At 33.7% G+C, this 23,063-nt stretch overlaps 2 protein-coding genes and 1 long non-coding RNA gene across 17 annotated transcripts in view; 1 reads left to right on the top strand and 2 right to left on the bottom strand.

Moving 5' to 3' along the window:
• LOC124949734 (failed axon connections) overlaps window positions 1–2,012 on the bottom strand; it is a 42,827-nt gene extending 40,815 nt beyond the window's left edge. For 2 of the 3 annotated variants that reach the window (XM_047495369.1, XM_047495370.1), the window contains exon 1: window positions 1,556–2,012. In XM_047495369.1, the coding sequence (XP_047351325.1) occupies window positions 1,556–1,921 (366 nt within the window). In that variant the 5' untranslated portion in view covers window positions 1,922–2,012. Of the gene's footprint in view, window positions 1–824; window positions 890–1,555 lie in introns of those variants that run through there. The other variant, XM_047495371.1, reaches the window with a different exon arrangement.
• LOC124949728 (ecotropic viral integration site 5 ortholog) overlaps window positions 1,869–23,063 on the bottom strand; it is a 25,481-nt gene continuing 4,286 nt past the window's right edge. The window contains exons 3-13 of one of the 12 annotated variants that reach the window (XR_007101155.1): window positions 19,699–20,158; window positions 18,049–18,348; window positions 17,524–17,787; window positions 16,921–17,185; window positions 16,345–16,707; window positions 14,969–15,646; window positions 14,399–14,881; window positions 14,049–14,147; window positions 10,032–10,190; window positions 2,152–5,038; window positions 1,869–2,075 (exon numbers count right to left, since the gene is read on the bottom strand). Coding sequence is in view for 9 of the 12 variants with exons in the window: in XM_047495354.1 (XP_047351310.1) it covers window positions 7,895–7,939; window positions 10,032–10,190; window positions 14,049–14,147; window positions 14,399–14,881; window positions 14,969–15,646; window positions 16,345–16,707; window positions 16,921–17,185; window positions 17,524–17,787; window positions 18,049–18,348; window positions 19,699–19,910 (2,868 nt within the window). In the remaining 3 variants the exon portion in view is untranslated. Of the gene's footprint in view, window positions 5,039–6,714; window positions 7,940–10,031; window positions 10,191–11,517; window positions 11,586–11,675; window positions 11,739–14,048; window positions 14,148–14,398; window positions 14,882–14,968; window positions 15,647–16,344; window positions 16,708–16,920; window positions 17,186–17,523; window positions 17,788–18,048; window positions 18,349–18,570; window positions 19,556–19,698; window positions 20,159–21,047; window positions 21,585–23,063 lie in introns of those variants that run through there. The other 11 variants (XM_047495354.1, XR_007101157.1, XR_007101156.1 and 8 more) reach the window with 11 other exon arrangements.
• LOC124949742 lies at window positions 9,838–14,111 on the top strand. 2 transcript variants are annotated; one of them, XR_007101159.1, is made up of 4 exons: window positions 9,838–11,297; window positions 11,520–12,734; window positions 12,856–12,945; window positions 13,120–14,108. It is a non-coding gene; the product is annotated as an uncharacterized LOC124949742 (long non-coding RNA). The 2 variants fall into 2 exon arrangements; XR_007101158.1 differs by lacking the exon at window positions 9,838–11,297 and having other exon boundaries at window positions 11,311–12,734; window positions 13,120–14,111.

Raw genomic sequence — 23,063 nt, 5'->3', positions numbered from 1 at the left:
AATAGAATAACACGGATCGTCGAGTTCGGAGAACGCTTTCATCGTTGTTCTTCTGCACTCTTGGAAATCGACGGAGTTTGAATTTACGAGCGAATAAAATATTCTTGAGCCTTCCAATGTATGTATTTATGTATATATTACAACGGTACAGCATATCTACAAGGTACTCTTACTTTTCTTTCTTTTTTATGTTTTATGCGAACTATCTAATTGCGATATAGGAATAAAATAAAATAAAATAAAATAAAAAAGAAAGAGGAAAAAGAAATTAATAAATACTAATAAAAGTAATAAAATAAATATTGATTACTTAGATAGATGATAAATTCTGAAATATGACGCATTCCGGTGCATTTCGAAGCTTGACAGTAGAGACGCCATTTTGAAACGATCTGCGAAGGAACAACCTACCCCGAGAATCGCGATCGAGCGGTACACAGGAGTAGACCGGATAGATTACTACTACTACTACACTACTACGTAGCTGTTACAATCGAATCCCGTTATCCGGATATCCGAAGGCGTACAGGTTCGATCTGTGCACCGAACGCGTTGATTGGTCGATCCAAATGGCAAACGAAACGAGCGAGAAATTCTCTCGTAACTTTCACGAATTATTTACGAAAACAACGATAATTATAATACGATAAAGAACATCTACTTGGTATCCATAAAATATATTAATAATAATAATAATAATAATAATAATAATAATAATAATAACAATAATAACATTAAAAATAAAAATAATAATAATAATAATAATAATAATAATAATAATAATAATAATAATAATAATAATAATAATAATGCTAGACTCTTACTCCCGACGTTCCTCTTCCCACCCCAACGAACGACCAATCAGCGTCCTCCTTCGGGAGCGTTCGAAAAACTACAAGAGCAAGTACTCCACCTACAAGATTACTCACGCATATAATAATCTGTCGATGATAGATAAATCGAAAATACAGGAAAAGATTTTATCTAATCGGGTCTTCGTTGATCTCCGTATATATATATTACATAATATATATATATATATATATATATATATATATATATATATACGTACATACATATATACATACACGCACAGGGTGAGGTGAGAGAGTTCGTAGCTCCCTCGGTACATCAAAGTTGAGCAGGACTTCGAAGCTGGCGCGACAAGGAGGGAGATGGTGGGAGAGGCAGGCGAGAGAACGATAGATAGAGATAGAGAGAGAAGAGGGGGAGTGAACCAGCGTCCCGCGCTCCCCGTGGAAACGCGACGCCTAGGAATGGGAAGCTTTAACGCGGGTAAAATCCATCGATCAGCCGTTCTAGAACGGGCGAGGTGATCAACCTCGTTGTCCTTCAACAATGACGACGACGACGACAACGACGACGACAACGATGACGAAGACGGCAACTCCCACGATGTACATAAGGATATAAAAACGATGCAATGGGTGAGAGGATAGGTAAGAAAAAAATAAAAGGAAAGGTAGATAAAAAAGGGGAAAAAGAGAAAAGAAAATGAAAAAATAAAACCAAGATTAAACTCCGACGGACTTACCTCGTACTTGATACCATTCAGTCGTAGCCACGTCTCGACCTTGAGGCAGTAAGGCGAAATCGAGGGCAAAAGCGCAGTACGGAAAAATTGATAGAGATAAACAACGTCCTTCTCGTAGTTGGTCTTGTGAACGGTGATGGGCTTCGCCGGTGCGGAGGACGCCGCGGAGGCGGCGGTTCCGCCGCCGGCACCGGCGGCGTCGGCCGTCTCCTCCTTTTTCCCGGCCTCCTCCTTCTTAGCGGCGTCTTTCTCCTCTTGCTTGTTGTCCGGCGGCGTCTCGTCCTTCAGAGCCTCTTTCATTTCTTTCACGTCCTTTATCTCCTTACTTTCGGGCCCGTTATTCTCCGTTTCGGTAGCCATCGTCATTTCGAAACTGATTCTCCTTTACTCTCAATCGACAATTGCCCTTCGTACGCGAAAGTCTTTTTCTCTTCTCTGATATGCGTGTCTTCTCTCCTCTATCTTTATCTCTATCTCTAGCTCTATCTTTCTTTCTTTCTTTTTCTCACGACCGATATGTCTATATATCAAGTATGTTTCGTCTTATAATATATGCGTATCTATGCGTTTGTAAAAAAGAAGCGAAGTATACGCACGAAGAGCGATCGGAACACTCTCAGATCGTAGCAGCAACCACCGACGACTAGTCTCGACGACAGCACGCACCGCACGAACGTAACGCCGGGTACTCCTCGATGCACGTCGTCTCTCTCTCTGCCTTGCCGGCCGGCTCCTTCTCCTCTCGATACCCCCCCGGTGTGTCTACGCCGGAGAGAGCCCCGTCATTCCACTCGGCGACGCTCCCCTCGCTCCCTCTCTCTTTCCCACCCTACCGACCCCCTTCTCCATCCCGTACATACACTCGATCAGCGCTTTCTCTTTCTCTCTCGTACACTCCTTTCGTCCTTCTCGCTCCTGCGCAAGGCCTACGCGAGCGTTCGGCGCATGCGCGAGCGCCACACCCCGCCGCCGTAGACGCCATATTTAATTGCTCCGCCACCCCTGGCTCGCCTTCCTCCTCCTCCTGCCCCTCTTCTTGCTCTGGCTACTCTATACTCTTTATTTCTTTCTTACTCTTCATCTATCTATCTATCTATCTCTATCCCTATCTCTATTTCTCTCTTTCTCTCTCATTCACTTTCAGAGAACGCTGACGCCCTACGCCCTTCGGCAACGTCGCCACCATCGCTGTGCGCGACCAAGGACCCGGCAACGTCGCGCGCAACCGAGAAGAGAGAGAGAGAGAGAAAGAGAGAGAAATGAGAGAGCTATACCAAAGAACACCCTTTTCACGGATTACTTTTTTCCACCTCTCTACGTGCCCAGACCATAGACTTCTTTCTCTCTCTCTTGTTCTATGCTTCGCCCTGTATTTGAGGAAGTACTTGCGAGCTGGATTCTATGATGCTTTAGCTAGATTCTCTCTTTTCATTCTCTCTCTCTCTCTCGCTTTCTCTTGCTCCTTAAAAATTCCCTCTGCCGGTATGGAAGACATGTATCCTCACACATCCCTCGGAGACAAGGCATCGACTTTTCCAACCTTCTTACCAATCTCGTTATCATCGATATTGAAAGGAAAGAGATTAGTAAGATTGTTTGGTAGTATTAAAAAGAATCTTTTCGTCGCTTAGCACACGCCCTCGACATTGGCCATGCTGGACATCAAATCGAATTCGTTTGAAAGGGGCTGTTAGCTTACGTTGCTCCGCGTTTTGCTAAGGGTAAAGAAGGGTCCGGCTTAATGAATTTCCAACGAACAGATTTAGAAACGCTTATTATGTAGATACATACATATGCCACACGTATGTATTTATGTACATTCGTATTTGTTCCATGTACATATTCGCCAGTATAAGATAGGGGTGGTGATACATGTACACGCATATGACTTTTCAACCCTACTGGAATAGTAAGAAACATTCGTAAAACGTTAGCTGGCAATGTAATTTAATATATATGATCCAAAAGCACTGAATCGAATTACATCAGAATGAAAAATACGCTTCTCATTCTTTAATCTCGTCCAATCGTCAAAAAGTTTCAATGATTTTTGACATACCAGAGGAACAAACTAACGAACGAACCAACGAACTGGATGGATATCTTTATTGTTTACCAGAAAAAACGAAGGATCACAAGTCACGCATGTCATTCTTATTTCTCATCTTTTTTTATTCTTCTCCTTCCCTCTACTTTGTATCTCTCTCGGCGGTTACTTTGAACGTTTTATGATTAAGATAGCTGCCCCTCTTTCTCTTTCTGTGTTTCTTTCTCTCTCTCTCTCTCTCTCTCTCTCTTTCTCTCTCTCTCTCTATCTCTCTCGCTCTCTTTCCCTTTATTTTTTTCTCTCTCTCTCTTCTGTCTTTGAGATAATTGTAATCGCATGAAGCAGCACGCTATTTGTCTACGTTGCTTTTAATTGACTGACAGACCAAAAGAATTCCCTCGAGGAAAATAGTAGAGATAGATAGATAGAGATAAAGAGAGAAAGAGAGAAAAAGAAAAAACTATATTAATCTATCTTTCTCATTCCTTCTATTATCGAAAATAAATTCTTTGGTTCTTGGTTTCGAAATATCGTGAAACATTTCTCAATATTCAAGATATGTATCTGTATATAAACATGTTTAAAAGTACCCAAGTGATATATTATGAAAAAAAATACATTGAGAATGATTCCCGTCGTACCACTGATTATTTTATACGATGAGAAGAAAAAAGAAGCATCGTTCGATTTTCGCGAATCATGAGAACGGATTCGTGAGCGAGGTTGAAACTCTTTTGTACTTTAATTCTCGTACTATATAGAAAAGATAGGGTGTGTTCCGGGGCTTCCTCACGATCGAACAAGGATACTTTCCTCGGTTATATGTGCAGATATACTCGAGAGAAAGAGAAGAAAAAAAAAGATATATATATATATATATATAGAGAGAGAGAGAGAGAGAGAGAGAGAGAGAAAGAGAGAAAGATCTCCAAAAGTATGGAAATGGTCAAAGGATAATCCTTTATAGATAGGTAAAGACATCACACCATTTATATTGTATATATATACATATATATATACATACATACATACATACATACATATATACATAGATACTCGTACTATTCGTCGTTCCTTTTCGGTTCCTCACGATCATAAAATTTTCTTCTTGGTCCTTTTCCTCCTTCCTCTCGATCGTGAAAAAATTCAGAAAAATTGAAGAAAAGACAAAAAAAAAAAAAAAGAAACACATCAGTCTTTCACATCACAGTCAGTTTGTACATACATACATACATATGTACGTACTGTCGCGGATCGATATCGAGACAGTTCATTGTAAATACGCAATACATTTTATTCAATCTTATACATGTCATCATATTATAAAATATCGAAGATTTTTCAATTAAGATCGATTTGCCGTTCGCTTTTCTCCCCTCTTCCTCCTCCTCCTCTTCTTCTTCTTGTTATATTGTTTTATCCTGCTGAAATCGGATCTATATCGTAAAAGAAAAATGAAAAAAAAAAAAAACAAAAAAAGAAGAAAAAAAAACAAAAAACGAAAAAACGAAAACGGAGTGAGAAGAGAAAGATCACTAAGATAAATTTCGATATTAAATTATAAAATTCTTTATAGAAATATACAAACGTCGACAAATTGTGTTTGTCTTTTAAACGAATATACATATACATATACATATATACATATATATATATGTATATATATATATATATATATATATATATATATATATATTATTGTTTTTCCTAATTTTTTATATTTTTATTTTTTTATGTATTCACTATCATCACGTACATTCTCGTCTAAGTATCTTATTACGTACGATTTGATTTTGTCAAATTGTTTTCTCATATGCAAAAAAAAGGAAAAAAAAATACAAAAGAAAAACAAAAAAGTATGTGTTCTCTTTTGTCGCATATAAAAATGTACATGTTACATGGAGTGGAAAAAATACATGCGTACGTATATATGTATCTATGTAGAGTCTGTGCTTTTTGTTTCTTTTTTGTATCTTTTTCTTCGTCTGTAAAAAAGTTCGTGTAAAATCAACGTTTGCTTCGACATATAGAAAACTCTCCTAAGAGTCAGTATGCATGATGTGTATATGTGTATATATATATATATATATATATATATATATACACTCATATACATATGTATATGTATGTATGTTGTATATATTAATTTCTTGGCTACGATATTACGTTATATTCGTTAAGTATACATAATTAAATTTAATGACCCGAATATAATTCATTTTTTTTTTCACCTACTTTAGTTTAACTTCATTCTATCTGTTAAAAAATCATTTTATTTTGTTTCTTTTCATTTTTCTTTATTGAATTTTTATTTCTCTTTTTTTTTCTATTCGATTCCATTGTGAATTGACAACGATCCTCGTTCTTTCATTGATTTTTTTTTTCTTTTTTATTTTAACCTTTTAATGGACCATTTCTTTATACTTTCTTGCACTTTCTTCTACGAGAAAGATACATATGTCGAAATCTTCATCCATTCAAGGGCTATCGGAAAAATTTACGAGCACTACTTTGTTCTAAGATCCCTATCGGTATTCTAATCTGATTTACTCATCGTCAACGGCGTATTTCATGAAAAATTTTATTGCATAACTTTTTCTTTAAACGATATAAATAAATTGTATATTCGTCATCGCGTTGTGTTATCTTTCCACTAACGTTCGACGAAGTTAAATCAATTTTTATTTTCTTACGTTAATCGTCGTAAAACTATAAATTAATTGCCACTTCTCTTCAATTAAATAATAAGATAATTTTTATCTTTCTTTTCGCGTTAAATGAACATGACGAAGTTCTAAAAAAGTTAACTACGAAGACGGATTTGCAGAACTTACTTTACGATATCGATGTATTATACTCGGAATACAATGCGATAATATATTATCAAAAGTGCAGCCTACATTTACATATTTATATAAAAAATGTAACAGTGCAGAGAAAGTTGATAAGCTTCGCACTTCTGCTTTTTTCCTTCTTTTTCTTTTTTTCTTTTATCTGTATATATGTAATTATATTTTATATGCATGAAATATGGAAAGTGTTCTTATATTTATGTATATGTATATGTATATATGTTTGTATGTATGTGTGTGTATATATATATATTGGGGATATATATATATATTGTGTATATATATGTACGTAAATAAGGAATAATAAAGTATTTTTTTCCATAATTTTACCCTGTATGTGTGTGTGTTTTTTTTAGATGCATATACGCTTTTTCTTTTCAATATATACTATTACACGAAACAAATTACACGCAATGAATAGATGAATAACAATTTGATGATTTTCTTTCTATACATATATCTACTCTCTTCGAGACAAAAATCGACAAATCTTTTTTTTCATTATTGTAAATCCCAAGATTAGCCTGTATCGAACAGTTAAAAAATCTTCAATTTCATTAATTAAGACGTTCTTACGTGCTATTTGAACCTATTGCAAAAAGCAATAAGTTTAAGAAAAAAATAATAATTAAAAAAATTATTTTCATAAACATGTTATTAGTGTGTCGTGCTCGCTCGAACAAAGACACCGCACATGCATGCAAATTTCACACGCACACATGCACGAAAGCGAATAATAATAATAATAACAATAATAATGATAATACTAATAATAAGAATGATAATAATAATAATAATAATAATAATAATAATAATAATAATAATAATAATAAGAGGAAGAATAAAAATAATAATAAATTCTATCAATAAATTCTAATCTTCGTGAATCAGTGCAAATTCGCTTTCTCTACAGTGTTCGCAGAAATGTTTTATATTTAAGACAATTACGTATTTACAAACGAGAAGAAATTAAAAAAAAAAAGAAAAATAAAAAAAAAAGAAATGATGGACGTATAAGATATTAGGCCAAAGCGAAGAAAAAATCGACGTAAACGTCGTGAAATATGTATCTTATGAATATAAATATAAATATAAATATAAATATAAATATAAATATAAATATAAATATATATGTATATGTATATGTATATATATATATATATATATATATATATATGTATATATATATATATATATGTACATAACACCTATTACGTATATAGGCTAAAATGAAATTTTGTTAATAAAAAAGACAAAGCAGCAGCTTATTTTTTTCTTATTTACTATTCTTTTTTTTTGTTATAGCTTTTCATTATGCTTCTGCTTTCTCAAAACGCGATTTACTTACGTCAGAAGTTACTATCACATCCTAGGAAGGTCACTGTTAAGGAACGAGTTACCCGGGCAATAATCATATTTTCTGTTCTTTTCTTTTCTTTTTTACAAGTACTCCCGATTACCTCGTTCGGTCTCAGTTTCAACAATCTGTAATCGTTTAAATTAAATTCATTGAAGAAGGAAAAAATCAAATCTGCTTTTTCTCTATCACGAATATACGATAAGTATATGCTATAATTAAATGTATAATATATAATACTAATACTAATACTAATAATAATAATAATAATAATAATAATAATAATAATAATAATAATAATAATAATAATAATAATAATAATAATAATAATAATTATAATTCGTAGCAAATAATCGTCTATCATACGCTTAATCGTAATATGCAAATTAGAGAAATTAGACTCCATGTAAAATGTAATCTCTCTATATTGTGCGCCAGATTACACATTACACCTTGTTAAATTACATTAATAATATTTAAACGCACGTATATATCGCCGTAAGAATATACATACGTGAGAGAATGAGAACCGTCGTTGGTAAAACTATCTTGTTTTGTCTTTTGTTAGTACTATATTTTTCTTTAAAATCAATACGATCGAGTCTTTTTTTGAGAGATTTTCTATTAATAAGTATCCGAAATCACTCGATCATTTCTATATCAAATACATGATCCTACGAATTCGATCGAATTTAACAATAATTATAATAATAATCTCTTGTTTTTAAAAATTCGACTAATGCATATAAAAAAAAACCAATCGATTATTTTTTTTCTCTACATTTATTAGACTCTACGAAAATGTTTGATCGGCTGGTGACTATAATCAAGCTTTCCAAGTTAAAAAAGTATTCGCATGATCATTCTTATAAATATGTTTGTATACGTGCGTGTGTGTACGTTTTTCTGGTATGTGTTTGTGTTATTTATAAATCCATCGAGCAAAGATAAAAATTCGATTGGAAATGATTCAATTGATGATTTGACAGTCATACGTTTATAATTCGTTGTACCTACATATATCATACTGTGTAAAATATAATATAAATAAAGGAACGTGCTATGTATATAACTTTGATTTTTGACCGTTGCTTGAAAGTGTTACGAGATATCGAAATGGAAATGTTATTATTCTAAATACAATTATTTATTTATCTTTTTTTTTATTACCAACAAATTTTATAAAAAAGGATCAAGTTTACATTTCCATAAAATACTAATTAATTATTCGAACTAATATCTCATATATTCGTATCGATATCTATCTATATAATGCTTTCGTCGTTTTTATTTCATTTGTTGCCGCTTCCCCCACCCCATGTCCCCCTATCTATTCGCCAATTCGTAAACATAACACGTTCCTATAAAAATGCGTTCTAACGAACTTCCGCAAAGATCTCTTCGCATTTTTGATAATATCAATGTATAGTTGAAACAACACCGATCTATTCGATAATAGTCACTGCTATGAATCATAGGTAATGGTTGACATCCTGCATCGCTATCAATAACTTAGCACGATATATTTATCCCGGTAATAAAGCGTACGTAGAAAACGTTATCGCACTAACAACACAGTTAACCGTGCAAATGATTAAATGAAAAAAACAGAAAGTAAAAAGAATGAATGAATGAACGAATGAATGAATGAATGAATGAACGAATGAATAGATAATTGAAAAGAAGAAGATGGAAGATTAATGAATGTTTCGAATAAAAAGCTTGATTATAATCGAGAACATCTATACGATAAAAATGAAACGATCGTCTTTCTTCGTAATACGACGATCAGAGAAGATACTTTTTCCACTACGTTAGTCAAACGTTACTCTATTTTCTTCTCTCACTCCTTCGTCCTTTTCTTTTCTCCCTCCCGCTCCTCTCTCTCTCTCTCTCTCTCTCTCTCTCTCTCTCTCTCTCTCTCTCTTTACCTATCAATAATAACGATACACATAAATATAAGCCTTACGGGCCTAACATAAAATTTTTAATCGATAATCAACGTAATTTCTTTGAACGTAATTTCTTTTAAAAAATCGTTATTTCTTTGAAAAGAGAGAGAAAGAGAAAGATAAGAGGAGAGAGAGAGAGAGAGAGAGAGAGAGAGAGAGAACACGGTCACGAACAAAGGATTCACTCGGTTCTTCGACAATGGAGTATTGTTTGAACAATAATTAGCTGCCTAAGAGTGCGTCTGTATTTAGACGTAGAATTCTATACCTCGGGTGAGTTTGGAGTGGTCGTGTTGATATGATCTGGTAAACAAATCCTCAGATCCCGCTCGTCTAACTCACTCTCAGTGTCGATGCTAAAACTTCGAACGGGTTGATGATCACCATGGCCGGTCCAACGTTGTTTCCAACTTTCTAACCTCATGACCTGTGAAAATATATAATACAAAACTGTAATGTGTACCATTCGATTCGTTCGATATCATCGAGCGTCTTCTTCGTTTTTCCTCGTCCTATTTCTGTCATTCTGTCCTTCGCTTATCAAAACAGCAACAAAAATTTATACTCGGGCAAACGATTTTTCCTAAAAACGACGCTAGATCGATAACGACGAAATCGTTTTTATCGACACTGATGATCATATGATCCTATTTCGTATACATTATAAAAATTATTCTTACGATCGAGATATAACATTATTATATACAGTATCCGTTTGAACTTGCTTACATTAGCAATGATATTATTATCAATTTATAAACGATAATGAAATCTTTAATATTATTTGACATATACGTCATATACGAAATACGAACGTATGAACCGATTTTATACGACCACCCTACATTTTCTAAAAATGAACGAACGAAGCCTCTTATATGTAATACTTTGTTGTATTTTTGAATGATCTTTAAGATCGATTCCTACGATTTACGTTAGTGTTATTCTACTGATAACAATGGCGACGCAAAATAGTGCAAACGACACATGCGGCTATTATTGTATGGACGATGCGACATTCTTGTGCTTATGATTAATTACAGCATCGGCTAAGCGATATCATAACGAATTACGAAAGAAATTATTCGTGCGTATATGTAGCGCGATTGAAAAGTAAAAACATTGAAATAAAATGAGGAAATAAAGTAAGAAAAAAATAAAGAAACGAACGAAAACATGTGAAATATATGTATGTAGGATAGTGATACAAACATGCAGTATTATCAAAGACCCAATACCTATTAATTATTATAATTATTATTATCATCCGCTGGAAAATAGGAATAAGAAAGACGTAATATTTGGTTATAATTAATAATTTCAAGATACACGTATATATTTCGCGAACCGTCTTGACTAACAACCGACTTGAGAGGTAGCGTAGGAATGCCTATGATTATTTACATTACGAATTCTTATATACAATCTTATACATCTATGAAAGTCAAAACTAAATGACACGAGATAAACAAATCAAGAAAAAAACAAGAAAAAAAGATACGATTCCTTTCGTGGAACTCTACTTATTGTTATCGTAATATATTTTATTTCGAATAATATAATGAAAAAAAATATATGTTCCAAGATTATATAATTGTAATAAAAATAATAGAAAAATACACGAAAGATAGTGATTAGACTAATACGACTAATTATTAACGAATAGAAATGTATAATAACAACGAATTTTTGAAAATTTCACAAGTAGGTATATACCATGCTACGCATATGAAATGATAAAAAATAATGCTTACAGATGGGTAAAGACTTACTCGACCCAGCGCCAAGGCTCAGTCTCCGGGCTGGTGATTGGCGTAGGGAACTAAGGAGACAGAGATAACACAGCAGTAGAGGGTTAGTTTTACAGAAACGATTAGATCCTTCTATTAGTATTAACGTAGTGCCTTGGTACCTTTATACACTAAGGATTAGCAGTGTAGTCCTTCTTGTTCTCATTACACGCTTTACGTAATATCTTCCAACATGAACAAAAGTTATCATATTATTATTTAATAAATTCTATATATCCTAGAATTGTCTTCAAAGTATTCCGACTTAATATTTCACTTAACTCTATAGTATGTGTATTCTCTATGCTGTGCTAACTCTCACCAACTAATGCAACATTTTCAAAGGGCAATGGGTGAGACGGATGAATTTTTAATGAATGTTGTCAACGATCAATGTTGAACTTGGCTCTATTAAGAACGTTATTAGTAATAATATATTATCTTTTACAAAACTATACACAAAACTATATAAAATATTACATATATTCTGTCTAGAAAAGCGTTAATCTAACAATGTTGTTACATACTTCTGTGAATAGATATGAAGAAATAAATGGTGTTTAATGGTAACAATAGCTTAATATAAACCAGCGCAGTGGCAATGTATAAAAGCATCTTTTATGACTTGATGTGCCATAATTTGATACTTATATCTGCAAAAATGAAATATATAAAGAAAAATAATCACTTGAGAAATAAGTAAAAGCTGTGTGAATAATTTTGGCCTTAGCAAATTCGGAATGGGATGAACTTTCATTCAAAGGAAGTCAATATCACGATAAACGATAAATGACGTAACGTACTGCGTCCTTAATGCATAGAGGTACCTGTTCGATCACATTATTTTCACACACGATGTCACAAAAGCTGTGTTGGTGTGATTATGTATACCAACTGCAACTAATAATGGATGCTACAAATATACTCTATATATAAATAAGTAAACTATATACTGAAACGATAAAAATGCGTTCGTTCAGTCTCGTGTACACGTGTGTGTCAAAATGTAGTAAAGTCTCTAATCTAAAGGATTGTTAGAACGAGGAATGACCTTCCACCAAAGGCTAAAACTGAGAAAACATATAGATGTTATGAATGAAAGTTATAAACGATAAGATTAAACGTATCCAAAACCGATCGAATTATTTTTCATCTTGCCGTTATCATGTATTCAAATTTATGTAAGTTTATAACTGAAAGCAATGTCAATACTAAGCGTGGTAATTAGCGTTACATTGCAGTAAGAGGTGCAATTTGTGCATGACATTATTTATGAGTGTAACACAATAATTATTGTTACAGTAGAAAAGAAGCACAATTTACAATACCTTTTTGCCCCACTGACGTTTTACAATGAATACACACCAATTAATAATTTTACAAATTTTACTGGTATGATTTTAAAAATTTGTGCTTACAGTAACATAAAATTATAGAAAATAACAACTATATATATACATATGTATATATATATGTATGTATATGTATATATATATGTATGTATATGTATATATATGTATGTATATGTATATACATATCACATTAATTATCCATATTTTTGTACAGGTCAACATTTAAAGACATGCACAAAAATTTAGAAAATATTTTTTATCTCTGAAGTTATTCACAATTGGATTGAAATTCATATAAATAGAAAATCTTTGATATGGGTAGGATGTGCATCAAATTTGGAGGCAAACATGTAAAAAAAAATGCATGAAAAGCAGTACCATTGAATATTAGTAAGAACATTAAATAAGTGATATTTTGATATCTTAATTTTCAGCTTTTATATATAAACATTTTATCCTATTCTCAAAGTATTAGTGAGTTGTTATGTGTATGAATCAAGTAGAGAAATAACCAAATTATAAAAACTTAGTTCGTATTACGCTATTAGATAATACATCTTTACTCTGTTCACTATTTAAACTTATTACGAGAAGATATGCGGGGGTTTTCAATATTTACGAACTACAAGCTTAACATCTTCTAATTTTTATACGCATATATGTAGACATAACGTCTATTTATATCTTGGGGTACTAAGAAACGATTGTTAATCTATAGGCTCCTACAGTTACAGCTACTTCTATATAATCTGTCAAAAATTACAGGTTTTGTATTTAAATACAATAAACGTAATAATAATTTTTAATTAAAAAATAATAAACTTTCGAATTAATATCTTTAAGCTAATATGAAAAATTGATATTCTAACTAATCCTAATTTTCTCTTTAAATAGCATTCCTTGTAGAGATCATATTAGGTTTATTGTCGTTCATATGCAAAAAACTTACCACCTTATCTAGTAATATACGAATAATAATGATAATGACAGATGTGATTAACGAATATTATCCAAGTTTGTCATGATCATGATCATAAATGACAAAACTTCACCCCTTACTGCAACTTTTAAAATTGCTTCTATGTGATGCAATTAATAATATAACTCTGTCTAGCTTATTCTCAATCAATTTTCTCTACTTACCTCTGCTTTTAGTTCCGCAACTTTATCTTGGAGTTCTCTTACTCTCTCACTGTCATCTAAATTATTTCTTAGCTCACCTTCCGCGTGCATTTCTTCGTTCTACAATGAAAATAAAAAAACACAAAAAAATAGAAAAAAATATATATATATATATCAAGAAAACAATAATTAACCCTCTATGGGGCGAATTTTTGTTTTAAATCCAAAAAAATTAAATTAAGATTTATGCGCCATCTCATGAAAAAAGCTATAATTATTTGGTAAAATCTCGATAAATTAAAATGTGACCTGAAAGTTACACGGGCCCATAGAGGGTTAATAAGAAATTTGATTAAATCAAATCAAATTACCTTTAATTCGAGCAAAGAAATTTTCTGCGTAAGCTCGGCAACTTGTTGAGCATGTTCAGCATCACGTATCCTAGCCATCATTGTCTCATCTTTTATTTTCGATTCCAAATCGGCGTACTTACGCTGTTCATCTCGCAACTTGGCAGCGAGAACTTTTTCCGCAGCACGTGCATTCTCCAATTCTTCCTTAAGTACTTTCCCATTTTCATCTTGCCTACGCAATTGATTTGTAGCGACCTGTACTTGAGTTTCGAGTTCCATGACCTTAAGCCTAAGTTCTTTGACCTCAGTAAGAGCTTCCATCTCTCGAATTCTGGTGGTCATCAGATCTTCCTCGTACTTTTGTACTTCGTGACCTCTATTTTCCCAAAAAAGTAACTTTTTCGGTGTTGAATCCGCTGCTGGAGCGGATTGAGCAGATCTATGCTCCTGTAGATGCCTTTGCCACGCAGCACTCAATTCTATAACCCTTTGTCGGAGATCCTACGAGAACATCATAGTTATAAAAAAAAAAGAAGATCTGGTATGATAAAAGAAGCGTAAACGAAATAAAAAGATAATAATTTTTACCTTCAAAGAGAGATTCGCTTCTGCCTCTCTGAGTTTAACAGCGATCAGTTCTTCCTGCAGATGAGCAACAGAATTATCAGGTGTTGATTCGCGTAAAGTCTTTTTGTCTTGTTCCAATTCCTGTATTCTGGCCCTAAGTTCCCTGATCGTTACTCCATTTTCAGCCTCGCTTAGTCTGACCCTAACCAATTCCTCTTGTAGGCACTGTATCAGTTCCTCCTTTTGCGATAAAGCTTCCTGCTTCAACAGGATCTCGTCGAGCGACGATTGTCGCGAGTTCACGTTTTCCTCTAAAAGAAGAGACAACGATCTGAGTTCATCGTGGGCTTGTTCGAGCTGATGACTGGTCTCAAGATGCGTGTGTCGAAGGGCAGCCAATTCCCTTTGCACTACAAACGCAGTTTCCTCTTCTTCCGCACGAGAAACTTGACCTCTCACTAATCTGTCGGCGAGCTCAGCAGATTCGGCCTCTAAAAGTTCAGTTCTTTGCCTGAGTAATCTATTTTCCGCCCTGAGTCTCCGTAATTCTACCATCTCTTCTTGCTCCTTCATCTTGAGTACGGTATAATCCTTCTCCAGCTTCTTCATCCTCTTTGGATTTATTTTCATGCTGTATGCCAGATTCATAAGTACGTCCGGATCTTTCTCAGCTTTGCTCGGTAATTGTTTCTGGAAAAACTGCATCAAATATTTCGCATTACGCAACTTTTTATTTATAATTTACACACAATTTACTATTTACAACGATATTCTATCTTTATCAAACAAATATATATGTATCTATATGTATTATATATATATATATATATATATATATATATATATATATGCATTATATATATATACATACGCATATATATATATATATATATATATATATATACATACGCATATATATATATATATATATATATATATATATATATATATATACACACACACATACGTGTTTAGTCGATCGAAAAGCGAATGTTTAAATAAATACACACAGAAAAACGCGAGCTCGGTATCTGTAAAATGGAAATATATATTGTTGCTAACCGACCTACTTCTACTAACGCGTAGGCGTGACTTCATTGACAAAAGCCGTCTCGCACATCGATCTACCACGATGAGTTACGTACTCTCACGCCGCCAATAAAGTATTAACACCGTTCACTGTCCTTCGCTATAAGTTTATGAAGTTGAAAGATGTTAACCAGCTTCTGCATCGAATTGAAACTGCTTAAATAACGTATTCAGATAACACACAAGTGTTTTATCAAGTAAAAATTATACTAATCTATAGATAAGTAGATAAATTATCCGACAGTGAACGCATTAATCGCTTTAATATATACACTTGGACTGTCCAGCCACGTGAAAATCATCATTACCTTCAACATGCCCTCCATATCCAAACTTAGTAAATCCTCCTTTCCTAAATGCAACATAGCCAGCGCAACTTTGAAGATTATCTCCATTCCTTCGGATAGGAATACATCAAAGATACGACAGGCGAGGGGTAGTCCCAGTGCCGTGGTGAACAGCGTGAGAAACCAAGAGGAGGCGTACATCGAAGTATGAAAACCTTGAGCCGTGAAATGAGCGTGTAGTTCGGGATGCGTATCGGCGACTAAATGTTCTAATTGATACATGCACACCCCTAATTCTGCCATACTCGGCTTAAACATATCTCGCAAACGATACTCTTGCATAAGCGCTACTAATACTGCAAAAGCTTCTTCCTCTGGCATTTGCTGCAACAAGCCGTTAAAAAAGAAATCGTTGAAAACAAAGGTAAAATCGGTATACTGTTTTTTCTATTTCTCTTTTTTTTTTCTTTTTTCTTTCTTTTTCTTTCTCTCTTTCTCTCTCTCTCTCTCTCTATTTCTTTTTTATATTATTTTGGATAACGGTCAGGAAGATATCCATCGCGTGTTATCCGTTATAAAAGGAACACAATACTGCACCTGCATAAGAAGCAATCCTACAATGAATCCCGAACCTTGGCAGTAGCCCACTTCGCGATCATGAAGACTATACGCTTTCATAACATTAAACAAACTCTCCTGACCAAGACCATCTTTTTCCTTAAAAAAGTCATGTTCAGGATATGTTCTCGCTATATCTCTCCTGATAATCCTCTCGCAGGCTGACGTTGCTTTGATATATTCTGCGAACTGTTTTTTTACAGGAGAATCGTGTGCGCCGCTCAACAATTGCCAGACGATACCCCTAAAATGTTTTTATACTCTTAAATCTCTAAATATATCTAACTACGCTAGACAAAGCACCGTTTAAAAAAGAGAAATAACAAGTAAAGAAAAAACTTGTCGACTATTATAAACTAAGAAAAAGAAGATGCATAGTTCTATTATCGTTGTTGACATGAACTACGACGACGACGATGACGACGACGATGCATATGCGTGTTCGCATATGTCCTACTTTTACGACATCACTATAGTTATGCAATATACAATATGTACAAGAAGGTAATCTTCTCTCTTTTTCTTTTTCTATCTCTATCTTTAATAACTATCTATTTTTTTAATTTTCTTCTTTCAATTTACCTGAAGTGATGGGGTATACCCTGTCGGACTAATTCTTTGACAAAATCTTTTCTCTTCTTCCAATGATAATCCCAATCGGAAACTATGTGACCCCACAAACTCCAGGTGTTCTCTTCACCATCGGCAGTCGTGTGGCGTCGGGGTGCGGCATCTCCGTTACCTCCGCTACCCCCCGACGCCACGGACACCTGCGATGTGTCCGAACCTTTCCTACTATGATTACTCTGAAGAGAGTTAAGCGACTTTGCATCCGACTCGATGAGCCTGTAAATAAAATATTTACTCAAATGACTATGCTTATAATTTCAAAATGATTCTTTAAGAATTTTAAATAGCAACGAATTTATGATCGAATACAATGGTAAAGTAATTGAAAGGCATAACAAAGAAAATAATTACGATTTAAAATAGAATCATTTTCTTCGAAAGATTCATCAGAATTCGTTGATCATAAATTTGAACGTGACCAGACGTCGCAAAGAGAAGAGAATCGTTAAGAACGCATTTGAATGTAAATTTAGGTACCTATTGGCTTCCTCCAGCTTAGCTAGTAGAGCCAGCTCGTCAATAGGAATTTCCTGAGACGAATTTATCCTCTCCTCCTGATAAAGTTCCGACGACGGGTTCGGAAATATTTTGTCGGAATGCAAAATACCGCACTGGGAAGACTGTTGTTGTTGTTGTTGTTGTTGTTGTTGGTGGTGGTGGTGGTGGTGGTGGTGCACAGTGGTGCATAAACGAAGCAGGCTCATCAGCTGAGGTCCATGACGCGTCGACCCTAATTGTCCTACTGGAGTACCGTTGTTGTTATTACCTTCTCGAGTCCTGAAACAATTTCAATATTCATTAAAAAAGTGTGAGTATTTTGAACAAATACGAAGCATCACGCTATATGATGCTTCAACACGTTTTATTTAATTTAATTAAATGTTTTCTTTTTGTTTTGTATGATAAGACGAGGAGACAAATTTATGATCTCGTTCACAAAAATACGATCTTATTATGTCATAAAAAGAAGAAAAGGAAAGAAATCACAAGATTACGTACGACTCCATTAAAACTGTAACGACTTTGAAAAACATGTTCGTACGATGAGGACGATCGGGAGTTGAATAGAAGCTTAACATTTTTATAACACGCACGAAGATCAAATCCCGGCAAAATGCGAGCTAACGGATTTTATTAGCCTTCGAAGCAATTCTGCTGATAGGGAAACGCCCCGAAGTTACGTTGTTGCACAGCCAATGGAATGCTGACCAATCGTTCTATACATATATCCGTGATAAAAGAAAATAAATATACATCTACATGTACACCGTTGTCGTATGAATGGAAGAATTCGACGATTTTCCGTAAAAGAATCAAAAAAACAAAATTTCGCTTTGTATTTCCCGCGCTTTCATCGTCGCAATCGTCGTCGTCATCGTTCATCTTGACATACGATTTACGCTCAACAAATTTTCAATAAGAGATTCGATTTTTTCCGCGCTAATTTTCAAGCGAATTCTCGAATTCAAACTACTTCTTTTCATTTCTTTTTCATTTTTTTTTTTCTGTTTCTCTCGACTTCAGATTTTCTCGACTCTTCAACAATTCCTGGAGTTTTTCTTTTCCGACATCATTGGATCGAGTGCAATAAAGCGTGGCATCGTTAGCGCGTTGTTGTTGTTCGTTATAACTCTTATATTCCTGCCTACAGCCCTTCTCAAAACGGCAGTTAACGATGCTGTGGTACAACAACGGCGTTCGTTTCGAGAGACCAACGAACGCTCCAAGCAATCTGGTGTTCTCTCTCTCTCTCTCTCTCTCTCTCTCTCTCTCTCTCTCTCTCTCTCTCTCTTTCTTCTTTTTCTCGATGAGAAAAGACAGAGAAACAGAGATACAGAGTTATTCTGGATGCTGACGATACTAATAAAATGTTAGTGTTCGCTTTATGGTGCGTTACATTTAGTAAATATATGTAAATCACGAATGCAATATACGAAAATATGTATATAGTTCGTTTATAAAATAATATAAAAAGGATTTGTAAAATAATACGAGAATAATATTGTAAGAATGATATGATAATAAATATGATAAAGATCTATCTTTTACTGAAGAAATAAAAAGAAAAAAAAGAAAAATGGAAAGACAAATATCTATCCTTGAGAAATCTATCTCGTTAATTTCTACCTTTTGGATAATTTATTCCGAATAAGTCGAGCAGTCGCAGGTGTCAGGATACCACGTAGGACCATAAAGATCTTATGTGGTGGTGGTAACGAGTCCATTCCATTCTTCGTTTTGCTTATCTTTACGTTCATTCTCGGCTTTTCCTGGCATCGTAAAACGGTGCCTTGACGATTCCACTCGTTAGCAACGCACATTCCAACAAACGCATTCATCTTTGAAATATTGATAGAAAACTTTGTTAATTTTTATATTCTTCAATTATATTCTTTAATTTAAGACGTTCATTGTTTTGTCATTAGTCAACTTCTTCTTATGAAATTTAAAAAGTCCAGTTCCAAAATGGAGTCTTGATATTTCTCACGATCGATCGATCGTTGATCCACGAGTTTTAATTCATATGTTTGGAAAAAGCTGAACAGGTGTTTACAGCAAAGGAATTTACTCGCTGTCTTCTACTGTCCTATAGATAATTAGATACATAGATAGATGATAGATAAATAGTTAAATAAATAACTACCTTTGAAGAGAAAGAGGAAACAATTAGCGCGTGTGAACGAATTACCGAGAGAGATAACAAGTTAAATCCGCAAGCATTCTTACGTAAAATGAGACGTACCGTAAACCAGGACAAGTATATACCTATGTGTATATATATATATATATATATATATATATATATATATATATTATATATATATATATATATCTTCAAGCTACGACAAGAATAAAATTTCTTTTTTGTATAGATCAATTGATCGACGAATTGCAAACACGCGAAAAAAAATATATCATTCAACATTTTTTTTATTTTTGTTTTCAAAGAACATTGCAGTCAACACACAAACAAAAAGAGAAAAATTTTAATTATAAATCATTTCATTCATTCATTATCGAATATTTCCTAATGGACCAGGATAATCCGCATCGTTGAAAAATCATAGATCGTAGAAACTTTTCCTTATCTATCAAGAATCTTACGTTCTCGAATACTTTCATAATTCTCGCTCGAAATTTCTCTTTCTCTCTCTCTCTCTCTCCCCTCTTTTTTCTTATAGGAAAGGGGGAAGTAAAAGAAAAAGAAGGAGAAAAAGAAGAAGCGAGAGGCATTCGATCGGTCATGCATCCTAGTTTTCAACCGTGTTTAGAAGCGTAATATTACGATTTAAGGAATCGCATCGTTCGGAACGAGTAAGTGAGAGAGTAATAATAATAAAAAAAATGTAACAAAAAAAATAGAAAGAAGAGAGAGGGAGGGAGAGTGTAAGGAGAGAAAGAGAGAGAAAGAGAGAGAGAGAGAGAGAGAGAGAGAGAGAAGGGAGAGAGAGAGAGAGAAAGCAGAGTATTATTACATATCACGTTTCATCGCGTTCGCACTCCTTTCCTTGCAAGACATTTAAAGCCACCATGGCCGATGTACAACACGTACACATATAAATACATATTTGCATAAATCTTTCCCTAATATTTCCTACCCACCCACGATAATAAAAACTATAAATAAGAACAAACAAAAAAATAAAAGAAAGAGAGAGAGAGAGAAAGAGAGAAATAATTATAATTTCAGGATATTAATTATATCCTGAAAAAAAACTCGATATCACTCGAGTCCTATTCCCTGGAGAATTCTCTTTTCGTTTTTTTGGCTCCGCCTTCTTATCGCGAATCTTCCGTCATAGTTCGTAGCATCCTTAGACGTGAAGATCCAGGTCGATTTTGTTGGTCCATTGCACTGAAGATAAGGACAGCATCCGAGTAAAATCCGATCTTAATCTTTCTTGGTAGACTCGTTACCAGTTTATCGTTATTGATTCTATTGTCTCCCTTTACCTCCCTCCCTCCCTCTCTCTCTCTTTTTGTTTTTATTTTTTTTCCTCTCTTCTTCTCTCTCTCTCTCTCTCTCTCTTTTTCTCTATCTCTATCTTTATCTCTATATCTGTCTCTATTTTTCTCTTTTCCTCGTCGATTAACCGGCGACGTCGAACGGCCAGGCACATACTGGAAAGTACGAAATGGTTTAAGGGTCGATGAAGCCCGCGCAGGGCAGGGATACTCCACATGCGCACCGAGGTCCGTTTTCACGACGTACAAATAAAAGCATCTTCCCTTTTCACCCTTCATCCCTCTACCCACCCTTTTCTTTTGTTTTTTCTACAACGTACTCTTTTCCTCACGTCGAAGAGTAATGCACCCCGTTACTCGTCGATCCTTTTTTCTTTTCTTTTTTTTTTTTTTTTAGTCCCTACAATCGGCCTAAAATAATCTAAAAATCTTATGTAAATAGATTATCTGTTGTGATTTAATAACTTAGAAGATCGCTGTTGCTATTGTCATTATAACATTGTCAAGATATTTTTTGTAGAAAGATTTTAAACAATGTGAATAATCGATCATTATTGGTCGCGAAGAAAATGAAGATATTATTATCTATCAGTATAACCGATAAGCTCGGATATATACGTTCAACGAAAACAAGCAACCTGACCGATGCATTCTTTATGCGTTCAGAGAATTTTGAGATTAATACTTTCGATAGAAGACGAATGTTAAATGTTTGCAATAGATTTATATATATATATATATATAATTTCTTTTGACAAATAAAACTTGCAAGAAAATGATCTAATAATTTTAATGATTATGTATCATTATTATACAGATCATTCATATTAATTTATACGAATTCAAGAAATGTTTTATTTCGTTTAACTTAATATAATTTTTTTGAAATTATAAATCTTTAAAACTAGATTTTTCTTACAAGAATGTATATATGTGTGTACAACGTGTCTATGAATTTGTTTATGTGTGCATTTCTAAATCTTTTAAACATGTGTGTGTGTGTGTATGTATATGTACATAAATACGTATATACGTATATACATATATACATACATATATACATGCATATATATATACATACATACATACATACATATATATATACATACATACATACATACATACATACATACATACATACATACATACATACATACATACATACATACATACATACATACATACATACATACATACATACATACATGCATACATACATACATACATACATACATACATACATACATACATACATACATACATACATACATGCATACATACATACATACATGCATACATACATACATACATACATACATGCATACATACATACATACATGCATACATACATACATACATACATACATACATGCATACATACATACATACATACATACATACATACATACATACATACATACATACATATATACATACACTGAATACATAAATACATGACGTATTCTGTTTAGTTACATTCGGTGGAATACACGTTGGTTGTTGGCGACCAGCCAACAATCTTATCG

Source organism: Vespa velutina, chromosome 6 (genome assembly GCF_912470025.1).
Source record: "Vespa velutina chromosome 6, iVesVel2.1, whole genome shotgun sequence".
NCBI classification, from domain to species: Eukaryota; Metazoa; Arthropoda; class Insecta; order Hymenoptera; family Vespidae; genus Vespa; species Vespa velutina.
The sequence above is the reverse complement of the archived record's forward strand: the minus strand, read 5'-3'. Positions and strand labels throughout refer to the sequence as shown.